The sequence below is a fragment of the Gasterosteus aculeatus genome, chromosome Y, assembly GCF_964276395.1.
Source record: "Gasterosteus aculeatus chromosome Y, fGasAcu3.hap1.1, whole genome shotgun sequence".
Lineage (NCBI taxonomy): Eukaryota > Metazoa > Chordata > Actinopteri > Perciformes > Gasterosteidae > Gasterosteus > Gasterosteus aculeatus.
This window is the reverse complement of record NC_135709.1, coordinates 6465634-6493362: the sequence shown is the minus strand read 5'-3', so window position 1 is coordinate 6493362 and position 27729 is coordinate 6465634. Positions and strand designations below refer to the sequence as shown.

The following is a 27729-nucleotide window of genomic DNA, read 5'->3' as shown; positions in this document are numbered from 1 at the left end:
TTCAGTCTTACTTTGTACTCGAGGCCTTTTACGGGCATCTGTGGGAGTGGGAGCACTTGATGGTCTCTTCAAATATCGCCTGATATCCATTGCTAATTACCGGCGGAAATCCATTCTGTAGTATCTTGGATACTTCTGGTTCAAATGTCTGTCATGGTGTGATGAGGTCATCAAGGTGCGTGTTTATGCGCAGAAGTAAATATGCGCAAATAAAGATGGACGCATACAGCGCCGACTAAAAGAAACTCACTGGTACGTGTCGTACTTAGACAATTAAATGTCAGCGCACGCACACGAATATTACACCTGTGGTTGTCCCTTTAATTGACTGCACGGCTGCCAGCTCTTCCGTGATTTGAAAGTCTGCAGTTATCCCACGTAAGAAGATAAGCAGCTGGGCGGTGTCACGTAAAACGCAGCTCTCATCCAAAGCCAGAGAAAACAGTCAAAGTCGGCCGCTCTGTTCTTCAGCTGAAGCTCCAAGTCTCCAGCGATGGCTTCAACCCGCCTCGTTACAGTGAGTCAGGAGAGTGACACGTTCTCAAATGCACCCTTCTTCTCCGGGCATATCAGCGCAACAGAGTCCAATAAGCACTCCTTAATAAACTCTCCGTCAGAAAACGCCTTACTTTTTCTGGCGATTTTGTGAGAAATTACGAAACTTGTCCTGACGGCTGCATCTCTGGGGGTGTGAAGTTTGGTAAAAAGTCCTTGTTGGGTTTGCAGTTTTAACATCAACGCAGCAGCCTCCCTTGCGTGTTCTTCATCAGACAGATTCCGGTATTTATCCTCGTGCTTCGTCGTGTAGGGCAATTCAAATTATAATCTTTAAACGCAGCAACCTGTGTACCACATATTAAGCACACGGCTTTACCTTTAATTTCTGTAAAGAAATACTTGGCAGTCCATGTCTTGTTGAAAACACGGCATTCGTCATCAACTTTTCTTTTTTTAGCGTGAGCGGACATCTCGGGGGTAACCGGGCATCACTTGTCGCTGTGCAACTTCACTTACAGTTTACGCGGCCATAGGTCCATAAATAACACTTTTCAAAACTAGAAAATGCATTTCCTGCTGAAAATGCGTTGGAATGCAAAAAGCTGAAATGAACTTCAGAAAATTGCTGAAAATACAGAAAGTTGAAGGAAATTTTAATACATTTGCTTAAATTACAGATATTAGAAAAGCTGAAATAAATTTGAAATTGCTGAAAATACAGAAATGGGAGAAGCCGAAATGAATTTCAATAGATTTGCTGAAAACAGCTGAAACAAATTTGAGAAATTGCAAAAAAAATACAGAAATGAATATTAAAACATTGCTGTTAATAAAGGCATAAGAAAAGCTGAAATTAATTTAAAGAACTGCTGAAAATACAGAAATGAAGAAGTGAAGCTAAATTTCAATAGAATTTCTAAAAAATACAGAAGTTGCAGGAGCTTCAATGAATTAAAAAAATACAGAAATAACAACCTAAGATGAATTAAAAGAGGTTTTAAATTGTTTGTAGTAATATTAGTAGTAGTATTAGTTATAGTTGTAATCGTGGTATTAGTTGTACTAGCACTAGCAGTCGGTTTAGTTTGATACTAATGATAGCAGTAGAAACAGCTGTAATACTAATACTATTAGCCATAGTAGTATTTGTAATAACATTAGTAGTAGTTGTAGTATTAATAGCAGTAGAAATACTAGTAGTATGGTAGAAGTATCAGTTGTAGTAGTACTAGTAGAAGTACTAGTAATATTCGTAGTGGTTGTAGTAGTATTTGAAAGAGCAATACGTATTTCAACAAAACCGCTTCATTCTGAGCTTCATGGTTAAGGTACAGATAATCATTGAGGCTTTTATTTTGTAATGATGGAATTGGGTGAGGGGGGGTTGGGAGACAGAATGTTTCTTATTTAAACTAAGAAGTTTTTAGGCCTCATCACAAACATTACACAAAAAACTCCCTCCATGGGGCTTTTATTTTAAAATTATTGGATTGGGTGGGGTGGGGGGGTTTAGACAGAGGGGGGGGGGGGGGGGGGAGGAAGGGAGGGGTGGTGAGGAAGAGATAGAGGGAGAGAGAGAGAGAGGAGGAGAAACACTGCATGAAAAGTGGGATTTTCGGCAGTATTCGGCACTGTAAATTGTCGTGGAATTTCAGGTTTGCGGCAAGCCCCAAACTTCTATTGGCTTTCCATAAAAATGTCTGTCCGGGTGGATATGAAGCCAGGAAACTTGTGCAAGAACATGTTTAAATGCTGTACCCTTTGACACATTAACAACTATAAACTGCTTTATAATGGCTGGTCGTAGTTCTGCTAGAGGGTCAAGGACGGGTTCCTCAAAACTTTTAGTGTTTCCACACCACTTAGCATGAACATATGCTGACCTTTATGCTCTGCATCTATCGATTGAGTAAGTTACATTCATATATGTTACCTGTTTACATGTCATGGCAAAATATTCAACCTCAGTAACACAAGGGTACATCTGATGATACATTGTCAACATTGCATGTCTGTCAGACTCAAGATTGTCTGGTGGAATGGAGAAAGAGGCACCACTGTGCAGTTTTCTAGGGAAAGTCGTTACAGTCGCTGACACCAAAACACTGCTTTTCATAAAGCATATCAGCTGTTTCAAAGTCCCAACCATTTGTCTTCCTAAAATACTGGTCCTTCCGTATAACAATAACCTCGTATGTGATTGGAGGACCCTTAGACTCCTCGTCCAATCACGTGTGAGGTCATAGGCATGACTGATACAGCAGTACTTGCAAGACGAGCACACAAACAGACAGTGTGTCACTATATTCAGAAGAACTGTATCTCCAGTTCCTTTGTTTGGTTTTTGCTGCTTCGTGACTAATGGCTGGACGACGTCTCGCGTTCAACTCGCCTTCAACTCCTCTCCGCGGTCACCAACTTTCGGCCAGTCCGCAGACAAACGAGAAGAAGCTGCTGAATGCTCTCAGTGGATCGTCTCGTCAACTCCAACAACAAACTGCCGATATCAACGAGCGGTTCGCTTCACTGGAGCGTTCGGGACTCTGCGGGTTTCTGTCCATGGAGGAGAGGAACCGACTCAAAGAAGAGGAGACGGGCGCACAATCCCAAGATAGCGGTAAGAATACGTTCAATGACTGCAAGCTAAGCTAAAAGTAGCGTAGCCTTAAGCTAAGCTAAGAGTAGCCTAGTAGCCTTACAAGTGAGCAGAAACAGCTTTATTAAAGTGTATTTTCTTTGCCGTGTCGTTTACAGGAAGCGGTGCGCCGTCTTCACAACGCCGAGACGAACTACAGGCGCTACGAACCGGAGCAAGGGTCAGATTTACAGAATATGCTTTCATTCTGCGGTATAAGGGAATATATATGTATAGATACCGATCATAACTATACATTTTGTTTTCACAGACTAATCTCGCCTCATAATGAGGCGGTGACTCGTATTTGCTCCGGGAAAAGTCCAGATTTAGACGACGTCATTGTGTGTAAGTGACACTGTTTACTGTTTCTCCTTCCTTGTTAAATGTTACTGTGACTTGCGTTTGATTTTTGTATTCATACCACACTCATTTAATTGTTTTCCAGCCGCCTGTGAGACGTATTTTGAGACGGGACGCAGGAGCTTCAGGTTCAGGCGGAACACTCATTGCGGGCGGAAGCTGCGAATGATTCAGCGCGGAGTCGAGCAAGAAGAAAGAGGGTCAGAGTTTATTTGCTGACTTTTTTCAGGTGCATTGATCGATGTGCTGTGTCCATACGCATCCCACAGTACTGATTCATTGTTGTTTTTACAGCTGCTGGAATCGAGACAAAGTGTGCTGGCTGATGACGAGGTGGAACTCCGCCACCGTAGAGCTCACGTCGGACGGAGGGGACGGCGTTGTTGGCAGGGTCTCGGGGTGGATTGTACGGTCACCACACACACACGAGGCGCCTGCACAACAGGCCTGCCTCGGAAAACACGGCGCCAGTGACGGTCAACAACCCCGAGGAGGCAAACGGATGTAGTTGTTGTTTGTGTGTTGTTGATAAAGCTCTTTCTTTGCATAAACATGTGGCAAATGTTCATTTTCTCTATAAATTCATTGATGTCCTGGTTGGTATCCTAACAATAGTGTAGTAGCCTACATATGATAACCATGAAATGAATATACAGCATAATATGAATATATAAATATATATAAATAAAATGAGGCGGGTGACCAATAGCGACAGATCTGCCAACCAATCACGAGTGGTTGAAAGTTGTGGTTTCATCCAATCATGATCAAGGAAACTCAAGCCTGGTCTGCCCAGGTGTGGTTTTGCTGCCAATCACGAGTCATTTTATTTGTTAGTAAGTTGTGGTTTCATCCAATAAGGAGTAAGGATATTCAAGCCCACTCGGCTCGGCCACCCGCGGTTTCGCTGCATTCATATGCTAATTAGGGCCATTCGCACCTCCGCCAGCTCTCCACCTACGTCATGGTTCGTTTCCGACAATTTGTGGCACAGACAAACGCGACGTGCGCGGGTTGCAAATTGTCGGAAATTGTCGGAAATTAGGGAGATTTACGGGCGTTTACGGGGACGAAAATCTCACTTTTCATGCAGTGAAATAGACAGACTGACTGAGTGATTAACAGTGAGAAAAGGTCATGGTGGAGGAGGGGGGGCGAGTGTCTTTATGATCATGGTCTGTTGACAGAAAGCATAGCTGTGTCATGTGACTCCACTAATCAGGTCATAGGAGCAGCTGTGAGTCACAGACAGAGATACTGCAGCATGTGTGTGCGAGTAACCACGGCAACGGCGCACCTGGGCTCATTAACGAGCTGCTGCAAAGGGCAGAAACAGGACAGCGAGTTACACAGAATCCACACCTCAAACAAATGACCACCAGCGCAAAACTATAACAGCTATCTAAAAAATACGCAATACCCAAGACTCTACCGAACGCATGGATGCATTTTTTATGTCTGTCCGGTAAAAAAATACGGCTCCTGTCGCAGTTTACAAAATGTGTACCTTCTGGATTTTTTGAGAAATATGTCGGGTTAGCCCGGACCAGCCCTTAGTTAAGCTGCTATAGGCTTAGACTGCCGGGGGACTTCTTAGGACACACCGAGCTCCTCTCTCACGCTGGCAGAGGTTGTGTCACTCTAACACTCAGGAATCCAAAACTAAAGAAGTCTGGGATTCCATGAACACATTAATCCAATCAGCACAACCATGCCATCATTAACCCAAAGAAATAAAGCCGAGCAGATTCTGACGCTGCCCCACACTCTAGCCCTCGACGTCTCACTCTAGCAGACGCAATACACACTCATGTAAAAGTCAGAAACGGAGCGAAGAACTAGTGAAACATAATCAGTGATTATGAAAAAAGTACAATAGACATCAACAAGCAGTTTTTTCATAAAATACTTGAGACTTGTGTCAAGATTTGAAAGTTGAAATGGTGTCTGTAGCTGAAAGATTGGCGGAGCTGAAAAATCTGAAAGATTAAGAAGTTTAAGAAGATTTCAAAAACGGTCTCCTTTGGAAAACCATGTTAAAATATTCATGATTATTGAATTATATAAATTCAAGCTTAAGAGGTAGAAAGCTTTCTGTCAACAGACCAACATGATAAAGACACTCGCCCCCCCCCTCCTACCCCTCCTCCACCCTGACCTATTCTCACTGTTAATCACTCACTCAGTCTGTCTGTCTAATTCTCCTCCCCTCTCCCTCCCTATCTCTTCCTCACCACCCCTCCCTTCCTCCCTTTATCTACACCCCCCACCCCACCCAATCCAATTATTTCAAAATAAAAGCCCCATGGAGGGAATTTTTAGTTTAATGTTTGTGATGAGGGCTATTATTTGAAAACCTCTTAGTTTGAATAACAAACATTATGTCTCCCAACGCCCCCTCACCCAATTCCATCATTTCAAAATAAAAGCCTCAATGATTATCTGTACCTTAACCATGAAGCGGTTTCATTGAAATACGTATTGCTCTTTCAAATACTACTACAACCACTTTGAATATTACTAGTACTTCTTGTACTACAACTGATACTTCTACTACCATACTACTAGTATTTCTACTGCTATTAATACTGGAACTTCTACTAATGTTATTACAAATACTACTATGGCTAATAGTATTAGTATTACAGCTGTTTCTACTGCTATCATTAGTATCAAACTAAACCGACTGCTAGTGCTAGTACTACTAATACCACGATTACAACTATAACTAATACTACTACTAATATTACTACAAACAATTTAAAACCTCTTTTTATTCATCTCAGCTTTTGTTATTTCTGTATTTTTTTAAATTCATTTAAGCTCCTGCAACTTATGAATTTTTTTGAAATTCTATTGAAATGTAGCTTCCCCACTTATTTTCAGCAGTTCTTTAAAATAATTTCAGCTTTTCTTATGCCTGTATTAACAGCAATGTTTTAATATTAATTTCTGTATTTCTTTGCAATATTTCACATTTATTTCAGCTGGGTTTTTTTTCTTGTTTATCAGCAAGTCTATTGAAATTCCTTGCAGCTTCTCCCATTTCTGTATTTTCAGCTATTTGAAATTAATTTCAGCTTTTCTTATATCTAATTTCAGCAAATGTATTCAAATTCCCTTCAACTTTCTGTATTTTCAGCTTTTAAAAAAAATTCAGTTCAGCTTTCAGCTTTTTGCATTCCAATGCATTTTCAGCAAGAAATGCATTTTCTAGTTTAAAATGTATTTTGTAATTTGTGATTGCTGCAGTTTACCTTCACTCACAATCATGCACGCGCATACATCCACACGGAAGTAATATAAATAACGCTTTTCAGCAGCACCGTTGTATTGCACACTCGATATAGATATTTTTTAAATTTATTTTGTAATTTATGATTGGCCTCACGCGGGCCGGACAGGGACGCACAAAGGACCGGATGTGGCCCGCGGGCCGTAAGATGCCAAGGTCTGCGCTATACCCTGGTAATACTCGAGGAAGGCATTTTTCATGATCCTCTTAAAAAAAGATAAACTCGGGAAAATATGACATTACACAATACATTTACATTTGAAAATTTCAAAGCGACGTGCAATAAGTGCATTCAACCAACAGGGTACAGACCCGGAACAACAGAACGGCATCACTGTCTTGACCTGCTGAAATGTAGTATAGTATCCTCTTGAAATAGTAGCCATGGTAGATTAAACAACCTGCAGCTTTAAGAACTGCTCAGTACCTTAGGGTTCCCCCCGCCTTCCTTGGCAGCATAGAGCATCTGCAGGGCAGACTCAGACAGGGTCTTGCTCTGGTCTAAGATGGTCATCTGCTGCTGGTGGTCGTGCAGCTTAGAGGCCAGGCCCACCGATGCCACGATGAGTGGATCAAAGTACCTTGCCAGCTGGCTCACCTGCCAGAACGAGTGATGTAGAGCGATGAAGAGAGATTGTTTAATGAATTACAAGTTAAGAGTTTTTCTTTCCTAAATCCAAAGGGGATGAAGGTATATGCGGTCACACCAGCACCTTGTGTCCGATTTGGGCAGCTTCGCCTCTGGCGGCTGTGGAGACGGGATCAATCAGATGCCCAATCTCCTGCACAGAAGACGTTAGCTGCTCCTGGAGTGCCTGATGAGTTACGGCGGCAGAGAATTACGGTATAAGTTACAAACAGAGAGACGAGCAATCCCATTATGTTCGTTCTCTCGAACATGATAGAGCTGATGGGGTACTTGAACTCACTTCTATAGAGATATCATCTCTGCAGGGCAATGTCTGCCCAACTGCAGCTAGGGAAGCTTGCTCAATGTCCCGGATGCACTTATTGATGTTATCAATGGAGTAGTCACACTCCCTCTGTCCGGGTGCCTTGTCCCTATAAACAGAAATATTGAAAAATACATTATTGTACTATAAATACACATTGGACAGTATAAATAACAAAAAGCCACATTTATTTAAGACAAATATGAAAAATTACTTCTTTCCCACTTTTGACCCAAAAGTTGAAAACCACCATCATATCTGCAGCAGGCAATTAGCTTAGCTCAGCATACAGGCTGAAAGCAGAGGGACCGCTCACTGCTCACTGCGTAACCGCTCACTGCTCACTGCGTAACCTTGTTACCTTGTTTGTTTACTTAAATGTAAATTGTGGTTATACAGGGATCATCATCATGAGGTCACCAGGCAGCCACATATGTATCTGATCTGGAGGATGATGATGATGATGATGATGATGATGATGATGATGATGATGATGATAAAGATAGAAGTGGTTCAGGAACTACTTTTGCTAAAATGTGTTGCAGATCCACTGTGGCTCATCATCTCACCACTGCAATTCTCTTATCTATTACAGCAGGGAATCTCAAATATTAACAACTGGCAATTTATTGCTCAGCTGAGCTGAGAATGAGCTCTCTGTAATTGTGAGCGAACCATTATGGACACTGAGTCAGGATAATCCTGCAGGAACCGATGTGGGAGTAGGTGGAATTAATACCAACCTGATGGAGGTGATAAGACTCTTAATGGAGTCAGAGACTGTTCTGGATTGTCCGGCCAGGATGGACCATGTGGGAGGATCTTTTGGATTTAGGACGAGCGAGCGGGCTGTTTCTAAAAGGTAAGTGGAGCTGTCGAGCATCGAGCGAGCTGAACGCACAATCGGCTCCTGAGCAGCTGAGCCCTGTGGAAATGAAAAGATTAGGGCAAGTGAAACAACATCCCAGGTCGCAGCTCATTAGCAAATAGCCAGAAACATTCATGTGATTAGAAAGACAGTTTCACACAGATGCAGGGAGAAACACCTTCCGTCTTTATGATCCAAGCCAAAGCCTCGCTCGACAATTAGATGAAAAAGCTGAAGATTAGAGCGGCTGTGCTGAGCGCCGTTAAACACTGCCCTCCAACGGATTACAGCCTTAAAGCTTTGAGACGACTGGGCTACAACTGATTGAAAAAGAAAGAAAGAAAATCCATCTTTCAACTCTTTACTTGATATTAAAAGAAAAGGTACAATTGGACATCAATCCAATTCCCCCCGTGTTCGCTGCAAAAACTTTTCTGTGTTGGCTCATATAAAAGCATCAGTTGAAATAGGAATGAGTGCAAAAAGTCACAAACATACTCAGGAAACCTCTCCAAGAGAACCATCAAGATTCTCGGTACGATGTTTCTGAACAACTGCTGAAAGATTGCCTTTCATTTCTTTTCAATTTTCGTATCAAATAAGGAGGGACTGTGGAGTGAATGCAGAAAAAAAGTTGCAAACGTTACAAACAAACATCAGAATGGATGAATACCTCATTGCTGATTTGAGCTGGGATGCTTGCAAACTCCGGGTTGTTGGCAAAGGTCGACAGGTTTTCTACAGCCCCAAGGAGAGGGGCCGTTGCAACGCGGCATCTGTTGCTGTTGTTATCAGAAAAATCCCCATCGTAGGCCTGAAACAAGGAAACGCCGTATGAATATTTGCCCGTTCCAGTTATATTTGTGTAGGCCGGCTGAGTTACACGCGCAGCTCCTTGATGTGACGGAGAGATTCTGAAAACAAATGTACACTCAACGTTTTGATAAGTTGGGGAGTTGACCTTGATGGTTTTGACAAGGTTGGCCGTAGTGTTGGCCACCTCTTTGGCTGACTGGACAAACTGTCTCCGCGCCACCGGGTTGGAGGTTTTAGAAGAAGCCAGGCGGCAGGCGTTACAGAGAGCTGAGGTGTGCTTGGCTACAATCGTCGCTGCAGACAGGATCTGACAAAAAGAAGGAAAACATTGATTTTAGTCTACTGCCATATGGCAAGGAAAGGCCCTGTAATGTTTTTCACGCCCCACATGGAGCTTCTTACCTGTGTGGGACTACTAGCAGGGTCTACTAAGTTCTGACAAGCCATCTGGATCGCCTGGTGTGCCTTTGCAAACTGGATGGGATCCACCAGCCCTTCGTGGCCTAACTGACTATTGGGATCAGACACACCTACAAGATAAGAGGCCTACAAGGCAGAAAAGAAGAAGAGGGTCAATGATCGTCACAAGACAGGTTCTTTATTGTCTTCCTTGACTTCCCTTGTTGACACGGACAAGCTAACCACCTCCACAGACAGTCAACACACGAATGGATGAACACACGAATAGAAGCAGAAGCCTGGTAATTTAGAGTGAGGAGTTCTCACCTGTCCTCCAGCCTCCGTGAGCCCACACAGAGCTTTGGAGGCCACGGCCACGCTCTCCCCGAAGGCCAGCACGTCGCCTGTCTTACAGTGCTGTGAAATACCTGCCATTGACTCTCCTAGAACCTGAGGCATGTGGAGAGTAAAACGGTACAAATAAATCCTGCCCGCCGCGTAAGATATCTGACAGTTTAAGTATATTGTTTCCACAATTACTTTAACAGCCTGTACCTTGGAATTCTCCATGACGCTCTCGATACAGTCAAAGTAGGAGAGTTCGTTGACAGGCTCGTTTGGATTATTTAGAAGACCTCTGACCGCCTGTACACAGACAGAGATGATAGGAACCCAAACTACAGTAGACAGGACAAACCCCTGCTATGGTATTACACTTTCATCAGCCGCTTCAGTCAGAGAAAGGAAATGACGATAATCAAGCTTTTAAAATGCCTTATTGACAGTCAGTCTCTTGAGTATAACTGATTGTATTTTTCAGTATGCAAATGCTCAGGTTGAACCAACTGCATTAATGCACTTACCACAGTTTAATGTCCATGTAACTGTTGTAGGTTGGAAATGCTACATGTTAGATGTTATTAAAACAACTACCCCCCCTTTTTTTCCTTGTTAATAAATGCACTCTTTAAGACGTTATATTAAGATATTACACGATCACGTCAGTAGAGGCGCTGTGGTGCCGCTGTGGAGACATTGGAGAGAACGTAGCTACAGGCTCCGCTAATGCGCAGCTCAGAATAAAACTAGCTCTGGCTTGAGCATGACGCTAACGTGTGTCCCCTCTTCATATTAATCCACAGGCTACACAGTGCTTCCTAGCCTGTATAACCTTTGATGCCGGTCCAGATTACCCCTAGGTCTGGTGCCGGTAACACAACGTTAATGGCTTTGTGAGGATGTGGATGGAAAGAAAGGATGATAAATGCATCTAGTTTCCCTGATTAAAAACATGGCCACAAAAAAAACGGCCTGAAGAGAAGGAAAGTCTGCGTGTGGCACTTGGTGTATGTGGTGTACGCAAGGGCGGCTACCTCCAACTCTCTCAAGGCATTGTCACACTCCTTTTGTCCTGCTGCTTGCTGGGGAAAGAGCGTGATCAGCTGGTTAATACTCTCTGCCACGGCCCTGAAACACACAAGGCCACACATTTGTCCTCCTCATGCAGCCACAGCCTGGCTTCACTCACACATGATGCAAGCTCTTCTATCGAGCACAGACAGGCCCTAGCCGACGCTTCCATCTTCCTAATTAGACCGAGAGAAGTCAGTCAGGCCCTGAGTCCTGCGGGACCAGCTGTTGGCTTCTCACTGCATACTTTAACTAGCGTTGCCAAACAGAGACAGCTTCGGAGAGACGTACAGATACAGCAGGTAGGATTTATGTGAAATGTAAGTATACAGAATTGCTCACAACTTGATAATAGATTCAATCTGGCTCAGTTCGCCAGCAAACACTGAGAAAAGAGAATGTTGGATATGTATCAGGTGTTATCTGCATCAGATCCCACCTTGCTGCCACAGCTAGAAGATTCTTAGCGTTGGCTGCACCTGGATCAACGGACAGAGACTTGGCAGCCAACAGCAGTTTACTGGACGCCATGGAGATGTTCTTCAGATTACCAATTACTTGGATCTGGTCGTCCTTGCTCTGCAAAAGGAAACAAAAAAAAAGATTTTTCACTCGGTGCAAGGAAGTCAGGCACGCAAAGGCAATAAGTAAAAGGCAAACAAAGTCGGCAGGGAGTCCCAGAACGTCAACAAAGCAAATTCATAAACACAAGGAACTATCATGTGAGAAAATGCTGCAAGACGATGAAAATACAGAGTAGAAAACAGACAATCTGGCACCAGAACAGGGGAAGCAGGGGAGTATATTTGTGTTGGTTTGGCAGGGGGAGAAACTAGCAGCAGGGGATTGAACGCAGGTGTAGTGAATGAGAATTCAGGAGGAACCAAGGACAGAAACTGACAGGAGAGGTTAGGGACAAAAATAAAACAGGAAACACATACTTCATGTTAACAGGATGTTACAGTATTTATGGTAGGGCTGGGTGATATAGACCAAAAGTCATATCCCGGTATATTTTGGTTGGATATCGATATACGGTATATATCCCGATATCTTCTCCACATTAAAGGGAAGAAAACCTGAACGCAAATGTCAAAGCAAAGTCAAAGCCAAATATGACATGTTATTAGTCGTTTAATTGAAACCAGCAATTTCAAATAAAATCAAATAAATAAAAATGAATAAATAATAAATTAAATTAAACAATAAACAAATGCTCAGCCGTTCAAATGATAATATGTAAACAAAGTGTATAACAGGAGTATTCTTTTTGAAAACAAAGCTCCATAAGGTGCACATATAAATAAAAAAATATCTTAAAGAAAATGCTATAAAATATTTTTCAGAAATAGTGCCTATTTATATATTTGATATGAACATTTGACAACTATAACTATAACAAATCCACAGATGCAAACAATGAACATTACAAAATAATATAAGAAAAACAATAGTAGGGGCAGCAAGAACAAAATAAAGTGCTTAGTTTAAGAACTCAAACATTTCCCCCCTATTTTTTTACTTTGATAAACAGTAATACTGTCTTGAGGTAGACATTAGAAGACTAACAAGAGTGTCCTCCTTTGTTCAAAGATTTTGTGCGAGAAACACCAGCCTGTCAACGGTATCAACGGAAAACTCTTTCAGAGGGTGAACTGGTAGCTGGAACCAAGAGATACTTTTTTGCCAGGCGGCTCAGACCTGGAAAGACAACTTCATGATCCTTCCACCACTTGAGGGGATCAGTGTCACTCTCCACACTTGCTGACTGCAAGTAACTTGACAGTTCATTTTCAATAGCCCCCCTCTTGTTTGGTGCTGCTGTGGTGGTGGGTGTGAGCTGCTTGAAGAAGCTTGCCAGTGTCTTAGCTTTTGGTGCTACTGCTGCATCTCCATCTGCAGGCTCAGGCACAGTGGGCACATGCTGGTAATGCGGTTGACAGCTGCTCTGATCAGCCAGTAGCCTATCCACCTCCAAGACAGCTCTGTGCTTCAATGCATCGACTTTTTCCCTTGGAATGTAGGTGGCCCTGAACCGTGGATCGACAAATGAAGCCATGTCCAATAGGTCAGTGGTGTCTGGGTCAGAAAACTTCCTGTTGAGGTACTCAACAATGTTGGTCTTGATTCATTTACAGAGGTCGCTATCACCTTCTTCACATGCCAGGAGACTTTTGTTAAAAAGGTACAACACAGGTTTCACATATGATAGAGTGACGTACTTCTCAGCTGACAAAGCATCGGTAAAGTCCTGGAGCGGTTTCAGGACCTTTTGGACTGCTTCTAGGACCTCTAAATTCTGCCAGGTAGGGACAAGGTACCTGGTCTTTTTGTCCTCAGACAGGACTTTGGACAGTGCTCTTTCCTGCTCCAGGACTCTCTCTATCATCTGCTGCCTTGATCCCCAGCGTGTGGCAGACTCTGTTATGAGTTGGTGGCTTGGCAGACCCATCTGAATCTGGATTCCAGCAAGATGTCTCCTTTTTTTCCAGCTGTATGAAAAACAGCTGACAATCGTCTTTCACAGAGAAATGGCCCAGGTGACGCGCTTGTCATTCATGCCATGTCCTATCAGAATCATAAAAAACTATTAAACAAATGTGCTCAAGCGAGAAACTCTACTCTGGTTTCACTTTAACACACTCGTACAACAAAGTATTTTCTAAAATCAATTTAGAAATATTCTACAGTTATTATTATTTCTCGTTTCATAGGTTTAATTTTTTTTATCTTACGTTGATTATATCAACAGGCTAACCCAGCATTTTAAAGTCATAATTACCTCACCTACCAGGTGTAACATAAATAACCAATAACCTAATAAATATGGTTCGGAAATCTACCATTCTGTGTTATAAGATATTTTACTTTTAGCACTTTAGGTTTTGTATTTTACTAATCTTTTTGACAATCAATTTTTCAACAGAGACTTGGCCAATACAGCAATATTAAACACAAATATGCAGACAGGCACATAAAGAAAAACAAGGAAAAACTAACATTTTAAAATATCTGAATACTTCACTGCACTCACCAATAGCCAAGTGTAGTCTGTGACCGAAGCACTGCATTCTCAGCCACTTGTTCAGACCTTGTTTCAGCCACTTGTTTCAACCGCTTTGACGATGTTGCTTCCGTTGTCGGTAGTTATAGCTACCAAATGCTTTTCTTGGACTCCAGGTTGCAATTGCGTCCTGCAGGGCCTCAGCTATATGCTCACCGTTGTGATCTTGGGGAAATTGTTTGAAGACACACTGTTTTCATCTCCCAGTCTTGAATGAAGTGAACTGTCACGCTCATGTAGGGCTCACACGTCCTGCTTGACCACATATCGCTGGTCAATGCAAAATGGGTCACATTAGCGAGCCGGTCAGCAAGGCTCTGCCTGACTTCAGTATACATGTTTGGGAGTTCTTCTCTTGCAAAGTAGTTGTGACTGGGAAGCTCATATCTCGGGTCCATCGTTTTCAGGAGCATTTTGAATCCGACTTGTTCAACAGTTGCAACAGGGACCATGTCTTTAGCAATGTGATAGGACACCGCTTTCGTTATAGTGCACCACTTGTCACTTTTCTTTTCATAAGGCACACTGCGGGAAAATGAGGTTTGCTGGAGCTTGTTCGGGTCGTTTCTGGCATGCGGCTTCTGTAGCGCGCAGTTTCACACACTCTTCGTATGGCAGTTTGTGCCGTTGTTTTAGGTGGTGAAAAAGATTTGAAGTGCTTCCACCCCTGGCTGTAACCTGTTTATGACACTCCCTACATATAATGTTATTTTGTTTCTCATCGGATACTTTAAATCCGAACCATCTCCAAATTACTGAGCCACTGCTTTTTTTTTTTCGAACCAGTTCCTCCTCCTCCTCTTCCTCCTCCGCACGCTGCGCAGACGTTGTTGTTTCCTCCATGTTTGTTGAAGTGTGTGTCCCTGCCCCTCCCCCCTCTGCGTGTGACAGAGGATGGGCGGGGCGAGAATTAGTGCAGAGAGCTCCGGGTCAGCAGCTTGCTTGCAGAGCGCAAATTGAAATATATTGATGTATGCGAAATTGTCTAACTCCATATCCCACTAAAAAATATATTGATATATTCGTTTATACCGATATATCGCCCAGCCCTAATTTATGGTATTGGCAACAGCTGTCAGAGGATAAAGTGTGGTGGAAATTTGTGGATTTAGCCCATGTGAGAAATCAAAAGTATCTTGAGCTTGCTTTGTGATTAAGTATTTATTACTAACTAGAATATAGAAAAATGATAAAGAATACAGAAATCATCAGCACAAGCCGTAAGCACAGACAGAAGTCAAGTTACTACAATTCAGCTGAAAAGGGGCAGAAAGTTCCTTCTCCCAAAAGGAGCAGGAAGATCTGACCAAGTTTCTGGGGGGAACCAGGAGCTTTTATACATCTCTGAAGGTTCGAGGAATGGTAACCAGATGTTGTTTCGGGAACCTCCGCGACCCTCTCTTAGTGGACCAAGTCAATCATTTTGACAGACAGGAAAACAGAGGAGAAAGGTAAATAGAAGAACATGATATGGTCTGTCCAAGCCACATATGGATTTCATCGTAGACTAGGTCAGGTCACGAGTTTCCCAAGAAAGGTCACATACGAGTTCTTGAGACTCTCACAATATGCACCTCAACAAATTCTCCCCCGACATCCCTCTCTTTTTGTCATTCTTTGACAACTAAGAAATCAGAAAAACGTTAAACAATCAATTCAAATCAAGAAAGAAAAATTAAACATAAAAAATCATAGAACATACATCATTAACTCAAAGTACATCAGAACATTTACTAACCACTAACACATAAAATATCGTCCAGTTACACACAATATTCACAGTCGTAACTGTCAAGGCTATCCGGATATGGTGGAGTCCATTTCTGAACTGGACGCTGTGTAGTGATACTCATGTGTTCAACTGATACATAAGTACTGACAACCTTCCTTACAAAGAGCTTTAAAACAGTTACAATTAGGGTTATAATAATTACAGACAAAATGATGCCCCCTAGTTCCCATGGCAGTTCCTAGAAGAGAGAAGTTCCCCGTGATCCAACTCATGCCTGCATTTCCCCAAAAGGATTCCATCCGTGGTCTTCATGCAATTCCTTAATGCCTTGCTCTGTGTCTGCAACCACATCATAAACTGATGATGTTGCATCAGAGATGTAAGTGCAGCATTCAGTGTTAATTACCTTGCATACCCCACCTTGTGAGGCCAAAATGAGGTCCAGAGCCATTCTATTTTGTAAAACCATGTGTTTGATGTAATTTACTCCCTTTTGCATTTCAGAAAGTGCTATTGAAGTCTTATTCATGTGTCTTTCCAGTACTGTTGAGAGTGCCATTATTTCCTCCTGGCTCCTGTAGGTGCCATACGATGGTATTAGTATGCTCAAAATCCTTGAACCTAGTGAAATGGCGCGTTTATGACGTACATGGAACGGCGCAAGTTCCTTGGAGTCAGCCGGTCTAATTAGGGGTACAAGGTATGCTGAATAGCATTTCCCAGTATCTGACTTTTTATGAAGGTTCCCTATGACTGGAACACAGCTATAAGCGATGTTGCCACAAACTAAATAAACCTGTTCCGGTAATGCGAGATCTTTGGATTCAGTGGTGAAGCTGATAATATCATAACTACAGTCACTCGTACCTAGATGAAATTCATCCAGAGCATAGAAGTTAACACAACGGCTGCCGTTGGTTAAGGGATGGACCGGAATGGGAGGTGCTGGTTTGGTACAATCTCTACTCTGTGGTCTGGTTGGGATTAAAGGTTTACTACAATTATGTCTACTCTAAGTCAAATGTGTGACTTTAAAATCATTTGCCCATGGGATGCCCTTTATGCCCATCTCCAATCGAATAGATGCTGTATTTGGTATGAGAGTACATGCAGGTTTTTTAACACTTCACTGTCCGGTGTGAGTCATTTGCACTTGATATCGTAACCCTTGTTGGACCTATCATTTGTAATAGGTTAATCTAAACAACTTCACTTGATTAATACCTATAGGTCTATTTTCAGGTTGAACCGCTTAACTGCAAAACGTACAACTTCCCCCTTTTCAGGGGAGAAATGAGGAGAAAGGTAAATAGAAGAACATGATATGGTCTGTCCAAGCCACATATGGATTTTATCGTAGACTAGGTCAGGTCACGAGTTTCCCAAGAAAGGTCACATACGAGTTCTTGAGACTCTCACAATATGCACCTCAACAAATTCTCCCCGACATAAAGTATTGTATAAAATGTATTAAAACTGGGTGTCATGCTACAGCAACCCCAATGCCAAACAATCATTTGAAATTAATGAACAAAATAAGAAAAACGTCAAAAGATCTCATTATATCTGATTGTGGAAAAGGTCTAATTAACAAAATGACTTAAACAGCTGAGGAAATACACAAAGCGATGATTTTGACCACTCTGCATTTCAGTCTTCCTTCTGTTGGTCCTTCAGGGTTTATAAACTCTTCTTCGTTTGTAAAATCCTGCTGACAGTGGACCACCACTGAACTGTTTCAACTGAGTGTGTAGGGGGTCAGTAGTGTGATCAGGAAACCTACTTGGGTGTGTCCCACCATGTCAATGCCAGCATCCAGGAACTCATTAAAGTCTTGGCTGAACTTCCCCGAGGCCGCAGCCAGCTGGCCGCTCGTTCCGCGGGAGGAGTGGACGACCTCGCCTGCAGAGTGGTTGAGTTCAGCTGCTGTGTGGTTCAGATCACTCTGGGCCTCCTGGAATGTCTTACTGCAGGGCGGTAGCTTCAAATACAAGGAACGCATTAACTGTCATAGTCAAAGTCAGATGGAGGTAACCTGCTCTGTTATGGGGTGGTATATTAATCACTTTATTTTGTTCGGGGCAGATATTGTAATGTGTTTTTGTGCTAATCAAAAGAAAAACGATAAATTGAGATGGGACTTACAATGTCCACCAGCAGTTTCTTACTGGCCTCACCAATGCTCCTGAGGGCCATGTCAACATCCTTCTGGCCGGGCAGGCAATTCACACAATTATTCAGGGAGTGAGACACTGCTTTGGCCACCTGAAACACAGCACAGCGCTCTGTCATGGACTGCCATCAATCATTCTAACAATGTGACACACGAATTCCGGGAGCAAAGCTATAAGGGGAAAAACATCTCAAATGTAAATTGGGCTCACTGCGCTGCACAGTAATCCTTGTCACTAATTTACGCTGCTGTCACAGATATAAGCCAAACAATATGTTTGTTCCCCAGAGGGCCGCAGCAGAATGATCGGTCTTACTTTGGCACTCCTGAAGGAGGAATAACAGGCAGGAAAGAAAATAGCAACGCTTAGAGGGGCCTGATTGTTATGGAAAGAAGAGAGAGGGAAAGAAATCAACAATATGATCGGTACATGAATATCATATATGTGGCTAGGAGCTATAATACCTGTGCCAGTCTCTGCTGGCTCTCAGCGTCACCTGGATGAACCAGGGCCTGATGGGCTTCGTGGATCAGCATGGCCGAGCCCTCCATGACACACTGAGCGGAGTCGAGCATGGCGGCTGATGCCTGAGGCTCTTTGGTGCTGGCTGCCACACCTCTGGCTGCTTGAGCCAATGTCCTTAAAGCCTGTGCTGTTTCTCTGGAAGCCACACCTGCGAACATATTTAAATTATATGCTATAGTTTTAATTTTAGGAACCAATATGGAATATCAGGGGGAAATATTCAGTATATAACAGGATCAGTAAATTCTAGAAATTAATGATACAGCCTGAGTGCATTGTTTGCATGACATGTAAAAAAAGGTTTAATACTTAACAGATATAAAGGAAATATAATGTTATTGAGTGAGAGTAAGTCACAATATTTATGTATAAATGTGACGTTTTACTAAACATGAACTTAAATCTCATTAGTTGTACTTTGCAGGAGTCCTGTTTAAGCAATATTCACTGAGAGTTATCTGTATTTTCTGTCTTAACTCTAATTGTACTGTGCACTGTGCAAATCAGCTGTCACTGGCTATCTGTACCACACTGACAACAAACTGTGATCCTAATGTGCCTTCACTGTTTAAATGAATGAGATAATATAATAAATATGGCTCCACACAGAAATGCCATTAATTTATTATGAACAGAACCAAGAAGAAAAGCAGAAAATTCCATCAAATTAACCAGCCGAGTGGAGCCATTTGCTGATGGAATGTTAAATCTAGTGAAAATAAGATTAATGAGTAAAAAGCAGCACCACAGGACACAGCATGAAGAGCTAGGGGGAGCGTTCATTGTAAGAAGTTATTTTCTCTATCTTAATCTCTCCTCCCCTGATGAGGATCTCAGTGCTAATTGGGCCAGAATTTACGACAAAACATCCAAACCATGGATTCAAAGGCAATAGTGATTGTACGAATAAAGGAATCACAATTTCACTGCCTGCTTTATCCTCACACTCATACCGTCTGTGTACAGTGAGCAATCCACATATATGTACTCTGTCTATCCATTCTGGCGATGTAAACACATTAGGCAGCTGCTGAGACCTGCTCGAATGCACTTTTTTTACCTGTATAATGTTCATTTCCCTGAGCAGCACATGTCAGCAACTGGGCCATGGAGGAACCCACAGCCTTAGACGTACTTCCTAAATCCTGAGCACATTTTTCCAACTGTGGGGGCAAAAACACGCAGACAAGTGAACCATTTGATTCCTAGTTGTGATCTCCTCATAGGGAAAGTATGTCTATCTAACTTAAAAGCAGATGTTTCTACTGTTATCTACCGACCGACTCCCCAGGAAGAGGTTTGAGTTGGCCATCAATGAGGGACATCTTCGCATCCCGAAGCTCACTCTTCAGCGTCTGTACGGTTTTGAGGGCCGAATCGATCTCCAGCGGACAACAGGCTTCATGGGCCTACAAACGATGCGTACACAAACACACACAAATACAGCAAATGTTACTCACAAGCAGCAATCCATTATGCAGTGCAGTGCAGACAGGATGTCAGCCTATATGCTGTGCTTGGTGTCTCTATTTATGATCTGGGCCTACCAACCAACCATGGACACCAACACATTTCCTACATCAGCGAGATTCCTCTTGCTTTCTCTAACAGTTAGATACCTTCCGGGTCGCCGTCCTGAGCTCGGCAAGGCAGGTAGCCAAGTTTTTGGCACACTGTCCCAGTTGCATAGCAGCAGCCTGATCCCCCACAGTCGGGACTGTTGACTTTGCAGATGTCACCATCTTACTGCTGGGCTGCGTCAGGGTGACAAACCAACAACACAACTTCATGAGCACCTGAGAAGCAGTTTTTGCGTGTGAATCTGACGACAGAGAGTTTGATAGCAGCCGACTATGTCACGGTGAAAGGTCTCACCTGTAAGAACGTCTGGCTGGCCATGATGAGGGTTAGTTGGGCACCAAGCTCCTCGGGCTGAGCCTGGCTGCTCCTCATCCCCTGCACCAACTGGGGAATGCTATCTGCTACTGCCTACATCGGAAATACCAACAGTGTATGCTTCCTATCCACGGCATGATTAAAAGAGCTGCATATAATACATTCTACCTTCTTCTTCTATGAAAGGATTTTCAATTTTTTGAATACATAAGTGTAGTGGTTTTACCTTGCAGCTGTGAACTAGCTGTTGGTGTGAGATGGTGTTTTTATTGGAAGCAGCAGCATTTTGGGCAGCTGCAATGGTTTGAGTAGCCGCAGCCGCTGCTTGCTTAGCGGCTATCTGTTGAGGTGATACAAATGGAAATCATTTCAGCTAAAGCAAGAGATTGGTGCGGGCGGCGGTAAATAGCGGGCGGCGCTAAATATTTATCTCATGGGATGTGCGGCATTCTTTTCCCGGTGTAATGCTTCCACAACTGAAGCACTAAACAACACATTGCTGAGCTCACTTTAATTCATAGACAGGGGACCAGCCTTGAAGTGATGAGAAGATTGAAAACATGGGGGAGAAGACATTCCTTGCTGAGGCGAGGAGGAGGAAGGGTGAAAAAAGACTGAGCTGCATGCAGAAGTGACATGCTAGGTATGAATAGCAATTTCTATACAAAGCATGTGCACATCTGCGCAGCAGCTGGATGAATGTCAGTCTAGAGACAACAGGTAAGTTTAAAGGGCTCCCCCCTACGGGTCCTAAGGGGTAACTGTGATAATTGTTACATGCACGCTTGCAGATTACAGTAACCTTAGTCTTCAAAAACTCACACATTTGCTTGATGGAGGCGACCATTAGCAACATTACTATCTGACGCATGGCTAATCCCAGTTCTGTGTAATGCATTTATTCAACATGATTCCATATAAAAAAGCAACAAAAGACAAACAGAACAAACCTAAATATAGTCTGTGTTCCTAGGAAATTGAACCCTGGGTGCCGGGGGCTACAGCACTAATAGGATTCATAGCTCTTTGCGACGGAAAAGGGATATAACCCATTGATTTCATTATTGTTACTGACATTTTTATATATATATTATCTTTATAATAAAGATATAAACAAATGTAGAAAAGAAAGATGTGAAGTCTTTGTTGGTATTGACAAACCAGGAATGGTGTTGTGTTTGAAGGGCAAACAACACACTGTAGATCAGAACACAATGACTCACCTCCAGCCTGTTGACTAGTTTTTTATTTATTGCGTTCTGAGCTGCAGCATTCGTGGCCACACGGAGCCCTTCTGCTGCCTCTCGAAGCCTCTGCTGCTGGTCCTCATTCTCTGGGTAAGCAGCTGCCCCCTGGGAGCACATGAACACATGACAGTGACACATACAATACAGCACATAACAATAGCTATTCAGACCTCAACAATGGCAGTTAATCATTGTGCAATAGATGCAGATGGGCATTTAGATCTGTGTGCTTTTGGCTGTTACCAAGGAAACCATCAGCGCAAGATTCCCACTTCCTCTTTGATAATAGTGATGTAGTTATTAATGTTCCACAGCTGATCCAAAACACCCATTGTGCCATAGGCAGCATTTTTATTGTCTGGGTCTTTCGACATTGATAGCAAAAAGTATTGCACACAGCATCAAATGAAAGTAAGTCAGCTGAGTTCATCTTTGCATGTCTTCAGGATATGACATTAAAGACACCGTGGCAGTGCTGCTACAAACAGAGAAAAACAGAATAAAATGAATAATCTATCATACATTTATGAATCAAACTGATATTATAGTGTTAACTTAACTACCAATTATTCTGTATTAGATATAGATCAGAGAAAAGGCAATGTTTTAGTGGAAGAAAGCGAATAGGTACAGTAATAAGAGGAGTTTACACATTACAATACTAGTTAAACACGGATACCTTAGCTGCCTCCACCATCCGGGCTGTGGCATCAGCCAAAAGTTTGGCTGATGCCAGCAGTTTCTTGGAGTTGTCAACATCAATCTCTGCCTCGGCGTCAGATCTCATGGCATTGACCAAGTCGGAGGTTGCCTGGGCTAACACCCTAGCCTGACGCACCATCTCACCTGCCACACATACAGTAAGTGAGAAGATGCACCGTACGTGGAACACCCTGCACACTGAGCCTCATACAAGGTATTAAAAGCCCAACCATTTCAGGAAGAAGCGCTGTGATTGATTGTTTGACAGTTGACAATTTATTAATAACCAAACCGTTGTGCACCAATAAAGACATTTCTGTGTCCTATACTTGCTTATTCGCTATCACAATTTATTTAACTTTTATAAGTGATTTGTCCTCTCTCACAGAAATCAGAGTCTTTGTAATATTTGTAACATCTCCCCACACATCTGCTTTAAACATATCTCAAAATAACTCTTCGAGAGAAGACTGTAAAAGACAAGATATTTAGGTGTCTTACAACCTGCTTTTAATGTCTTTGGTTATCATCCAATATAATTTCTGTAGAAATCATCACTGAATACTAATCTTTTTCCCCCATTATATTATCTTTTTTCAAAGGTTTGTCCCTCCAAAAAGGCCCCTCCTCGTGTGTTTCTTTTTAAGTTTCAAAGCCTCCCTGTTGCTGATTAAGACCAGATTGAGAGCTCTGTAGTGGTTTTGGTTGACATGTTTCTTACAACCCCTTGAGAGTTGGCTGGGTTTGGACATTTTTCAGCCTTGTGCCTCACACCATAACAAATAGCCTGAGCGTTGTTAACATTTCACAGGATACTTAGATCACTTAACATACATACAAATGCAAAGCGACTGTCCAAAACACATTGAGCAATGCATCGAGTGCAAGCAGGTAAGTCACCGGAACTGAATTTGTCACCTGAATTTTGTTAAAAGTAAACTAATTAGACAACAACTTTACTAAAAAGCATTTTTAGCTAGAGGTTACCCACACCATTCTCTGACTACTCATTTTGGTACTCACCAGCATCCCCCATGGAGGTGAAAATATTTTCCGTCACATTCATGATTGTGTCTGTGGCCTGGTCGTAACGCCCGATGGGCTCTCCGCAGCTGGCATAGTGGCGGACGTGCTGCAGCAGGTCGCTGAGCGCCTGGCTCACCACGCCGGATGCCGCCCCGACTTGCTTCAGCAGCTCGCCGTCGCCGCTGGCCGAGCGGCAAGCCTGGACGCAGGTTTCCACCGAGCGGTCTACCAGCTTTCCCGCCTCGACAAGCTGCTCTTGGCACACTGGGGAGCTGATGGTTGGGCTCACCACCTGCACCACACATAGTCATTAGCAGGAGGATGATTACAAGAGTTTATTGTGATATGAGACGGACCGAGTCACCGTAAACTACAATAAATCAGCCCTTTAGAAAATGAAAAGGTAAATTGTTTATCTAATGGATATAATTCACTTATTTTGTTGGTGCACATTTGTAACTTGAATGACCACTATCACACACCCTCATTTCATGATTTCCTGCCTTTTGGTGTGTCCTTTACCACTTGGCTACAGAGATGAACCAGATTTAGACCAGTACCTTGGTGCAAGCAACCAGCTGTGAGGTGGACAAGGCACAATGAGTGGCAGCTGCGATCACCCGGTTCTGCAATATGGTGTCCTCGGCCACCTGGGCCACATTCTTGGTCTTCAGGACTAACATAGCAGCTGCATTGGCCACTGCTTTGGCCAGATTCATCAGGGTGTCCTGCAACATATTAATCAATGTCCTTCATTGAAATCGGCTAAAGCTGCCATGTATGTTAGTGGAGGGACCAGGAGAGAGCAAATGCTTTTAACCCGTTTGTTGAAAACTGTGTACATTTAATGTATACAACATTTAATGCAAAAGTAATTACAGTATTGCAGCAGTAAAAATATCTTGAACAAGAGGTAATGATAGGTACACTGCATGAAAAGTGGGATTTTCGTCAGTATGCGGCACTGTAGATTGTCGTGGAATTTCAGGTTTACGGCTGTTCACGGCAATTTGCGGGCAACGCCGAAAACTGACGTAAATTGTCAGAAAATGACGTGGGCCTCCCTTGGCAGTTGTCCCCCCATGACCCCCTTCCTCCTATTTCTAGGGGAGGCTTTGACATGTAAATGAAAATGCTGTGAGCTATACAAATGCAAATCAGGGTCGCAGAGGGAGTTTTAGCCCAGGTGACATTTTTTTAAAAGGTAAGAAAATCTCTGGTACAAATAGATCAGGCTCAGTAGCCTAATTATAGACTCTTACATTTTAGCTTGAATTGATTTATTTAATTCAAATATGCTAGATTACTGTGTACGCCATTAGCAATGGCAAATGTTATGTAAAAAAGATACACAAAATAACTTCTTTAAAAAATGAGTGTTAATCAAGATAAAATGAGCATTCCATGCAAACAACATTTGAATCAGAATGAGGGGTCTGCAGAGATCACAGTCTCCTAGAGCTCCACTACAGTGCATAGTGGCAGGACTACAGTGACCTTTTCTTTGGTTTAATTAAATGCACAGAGGATGTATTAACCACACATCTTCTAGCAATGCGCTCAACTGGCAGAAATGATGCTGAGTATGACGTGTCTGTTCCCTGCAAGCCCCAAACTTCTATTGGCTTTCCATAAAAATGTCTGTCCGGGTGGAGATGAAGCCAGGAAACTTCTGCAAGAACGTGTTTAAATGCCGTACTCTTTGACACAACATTAACAACTATAAACTGCTTTATAATGGCTGGTCGTAGTTCTGCTAGAGGGTCAAGGACGGGTTCCTCAAAACTGTTCACTTCTTTTTCTGGGTCTTCGGACTGCATTTCACCTTCATCAATCTCTCCAACTCCAGGTTGAACATAACTCCCGCCGGTTGGCTCATGACTGGATAGCAACAAGCTCTGTGCGTTATCTGACCTAGTCCTTTTTTGAAATAGCGCTTTCTGTGGTCAAAATACTGTGTATGACAGAGTTCAGTGATGCAATGTTCACAGTTGCGCCGAGGTCTTTTCCTCGGTCTTAGGACTTCCATCTTTCAACTCACAGCATAGCCAGTAGGGGTGTAACGATTCATCCACTGAATCGATTAATTGATTTATATTCCTGCGATCCAACTGAATCGATCTGTGCTCAGCAAATTGGCATTCCGGACGACATATATCGATTACAAATCAATTGAAATGGTACATAATCAATTTGTATCGATACTTGGAAACTGCACATTGGAGTCTGTGACGTCATCAGTACGCGGCGGCAGCCGCGCGAAACTCTGAACAACAACAAAACACAGCGTGGAGGAGACGACTGCGAGCGAGACATTTACAAACCAACTTATCGATCCAGCGTGTGGAAACATTTTGGCTTTTGCAAACACGGAGGTGTTCTAAATAAGTCGGTCGCTGTTTGTAGAACATGTAGAAGCCAAATAAAAAACACGGAAACACAACGAATCTTTCCGGCCATCTACTAAGGCGCCGTGGGATTAAACAACGCCGACAGTCAGGACCTCTAGCAGCGTCACCGTCTCATAGGCAGGCACACCGGTCTTGTTTATACGCGAGCTCAGCTGGTCTCGCGAGTCCTTCCGTATAACAATAACCTTGTATGTGATTGGAGGACCCTTAGACTCCTCGTCCAATCACGTGTGAGGTCATAGGCACGACTCATACAGCAGTACTTGCAAGACGAGCATATAAACCAGGGGTGTCAAACTCAATTGCACAGGGGGCCAAAATTCAAAACACACTTCAGGTCGCGGGCCGAACAGAATAAACATTTATTGAACACACTAAAACGAAATGTTTCTTTTAACATAAATATAAATACAAACAGACATGAATGTTATCCTGGAATAAATAACCTTAAACTTTAAGTAACTTAAAATGTCTTGCTCTCCATAAAAATATATCCAGTCAAAATTATACAAGTTAGAAATATGAACATCCTGCAAAAAAACGCCTGAAAAAATAAATAAAAATTGTGACAGCTTGTGCTTTAAGTAAACATTAAAATAACAAATCAAAACATTTGAGTTTCTTTGCTTTTATGTCATTTTATATTAAAAAAACCTTAAATTTTAAATATCCCAAATGATTTTACTCTCCATAAAAATATCTCGTGTCAAAATTATACAAGTTAGAAATATGAACATGCTGCAAAACAAAACCTGGAAATATAAATAAAATGTAGGCCTAAATTTGCCACCATCTGCTTTTTGTCTGGACATATGACGTCGCACACCTTGACCATGCAGCTCTTTAGAAATGTTCCCTCTGTGAATGGCCGTGCTGCTTAGGCGATCTCCTCCGCCACGATAAAACTTGCTTTCACAGCAGCTTCACTTTTTGATTTTGCACGGGTAAAAAACGTCTGCTGGAATGTCAGCTTCTTCTTCAACTCTTGTACTTTCTGTATCTTCTGCTCTGCATTCAGGTCTTTCAGGTTATCCTGATGTTTTGTCTCATAGTGCCGTCTTAGATTAAACTCTTTAAATACAGCCACATTAGCGCCACAGATGAGACAAACGGGCTTACCGGCAATGTCAGTAAACATATACTCCGCCTCCCATCGGTTTTGAAATCAACTTTTCTCTTCGGCATCATGAGGGGCTCGCTTCGCAATAACTTGCAACAGCAGGCACGTGACCTAATTGCCGCGGAAAGCGCTCAGCAAGGCAGCTGAAGCGCTGCATTGTGGGATCTGTAGTTTGTTTTGTTATCAGCGCTTCATATCGTCGGGCCATTAGTAACAATAATATAAAATGATCTCGCAGGCCGGATATAATTGCATGCCGGGCCGGATATGGCCCGCGGGCCTTGAGTTTGACACATATGATATAAACAGACACGTGTGTGTTACTATATTCAGTAGTGATGTTCGATACCACAGATTTCCTTTCCGATCCGATGCTGAGTAAAATTCAGGCTGGTATCGGTGATACCGATCCAATACCGATACTTTGTGGATGGTAGATCTAAAAAAAGTAGTGTATTTTAAATACATAGCTTAAGAATACAATACCTCATAGTCAGTTATTTAGCTATTTATTTTAAACTTTAAACTAAAAAGGTAGCGGCCTCATTGACAATATGCTAGCCGAGCTATTACAACAACAGAAAAACAAGAGTGT

At 42.6% G+C, this 27729-nt stretch overlaps 1 protein-coding gene across 4 annotated transcripts in view; it reads right to left on the bottom strand.

Annotated features, from left to right (window-relative positions):
- LOC120812370 (talin-2-like) overlaps positions 1-27729 on the bottom strand; it is a 127335-nt gene that overhangs the window by 41898 nt on the left and 57708 nt on the right. For 3 of the 4 annotated variants that reach the window (XM_078097927.1, XM_078097929.1, XM_078097930.1), the window contains 23 exons: positions 24164-24331; positions 23601-23895; positions 22555-22721; positions 21852-21980; positions 20855-20968; positions 20608-20721; positions 20352-20486; positions 20013-20141; positions 19793-19895; positions 18672-18880; positions 18179-18298; positions 17817-18014; positions 11677-11816; positions 11201-11294; positions 10383-10472; positions 10155-10277; positions 9831-9974; positions 9550-9735; positions 9286-9426; positions 8488-8669; positions 7721-7853; positions 7505-7606; positions 7219-7389 (listed from right to left, as the gene is read on the bottom strand). In XM_078097927.1, the coding sequence (XP_077954053.1) occupies positions 7219-7389; positions 7505-7606; positions 7721-7853; positions 8488-8669; positions 9286-9426; positions 9550-9735; positions 9831-9974; positions 10155-10277; positions 10383-10472; positions 11201-11294; positions 11677-11816; positions 17817-18014; positions 18179-18298; positions 18672-18880; positions 19793-19895; positions 20013-20141; positions 20352-20486; positions 20608-20721; positions 20855-20968; positions 21852-21980; positions 22555-22721; positions 23601-23895; positions 24164-24331 (3387 nt within the window). The remainder of the gene's footprint in view (positions 1-7218; positions 7390-7504; positions 7607-7720; positions 7854-8487; positions 8670-9285; positions 9427-9549; positions 9736-9830; positions 9975-10154; positions 10278-10382; positions 10473-11200; positions 11295-11676; positions 11817-17816; positions 18015-18178; positions 18299-18671; positions 18881-19792; positions 19896-20012; positions 20142-20351; positions 20487-20607; positions 20722-20854; positions 20969-21851; positions 21981-22554; positions 22722-23600; positions 23896-24163; positions 24332-27729) is intronic. The other variant, XM_078097928.1, reaches the window with a different exon arrangement.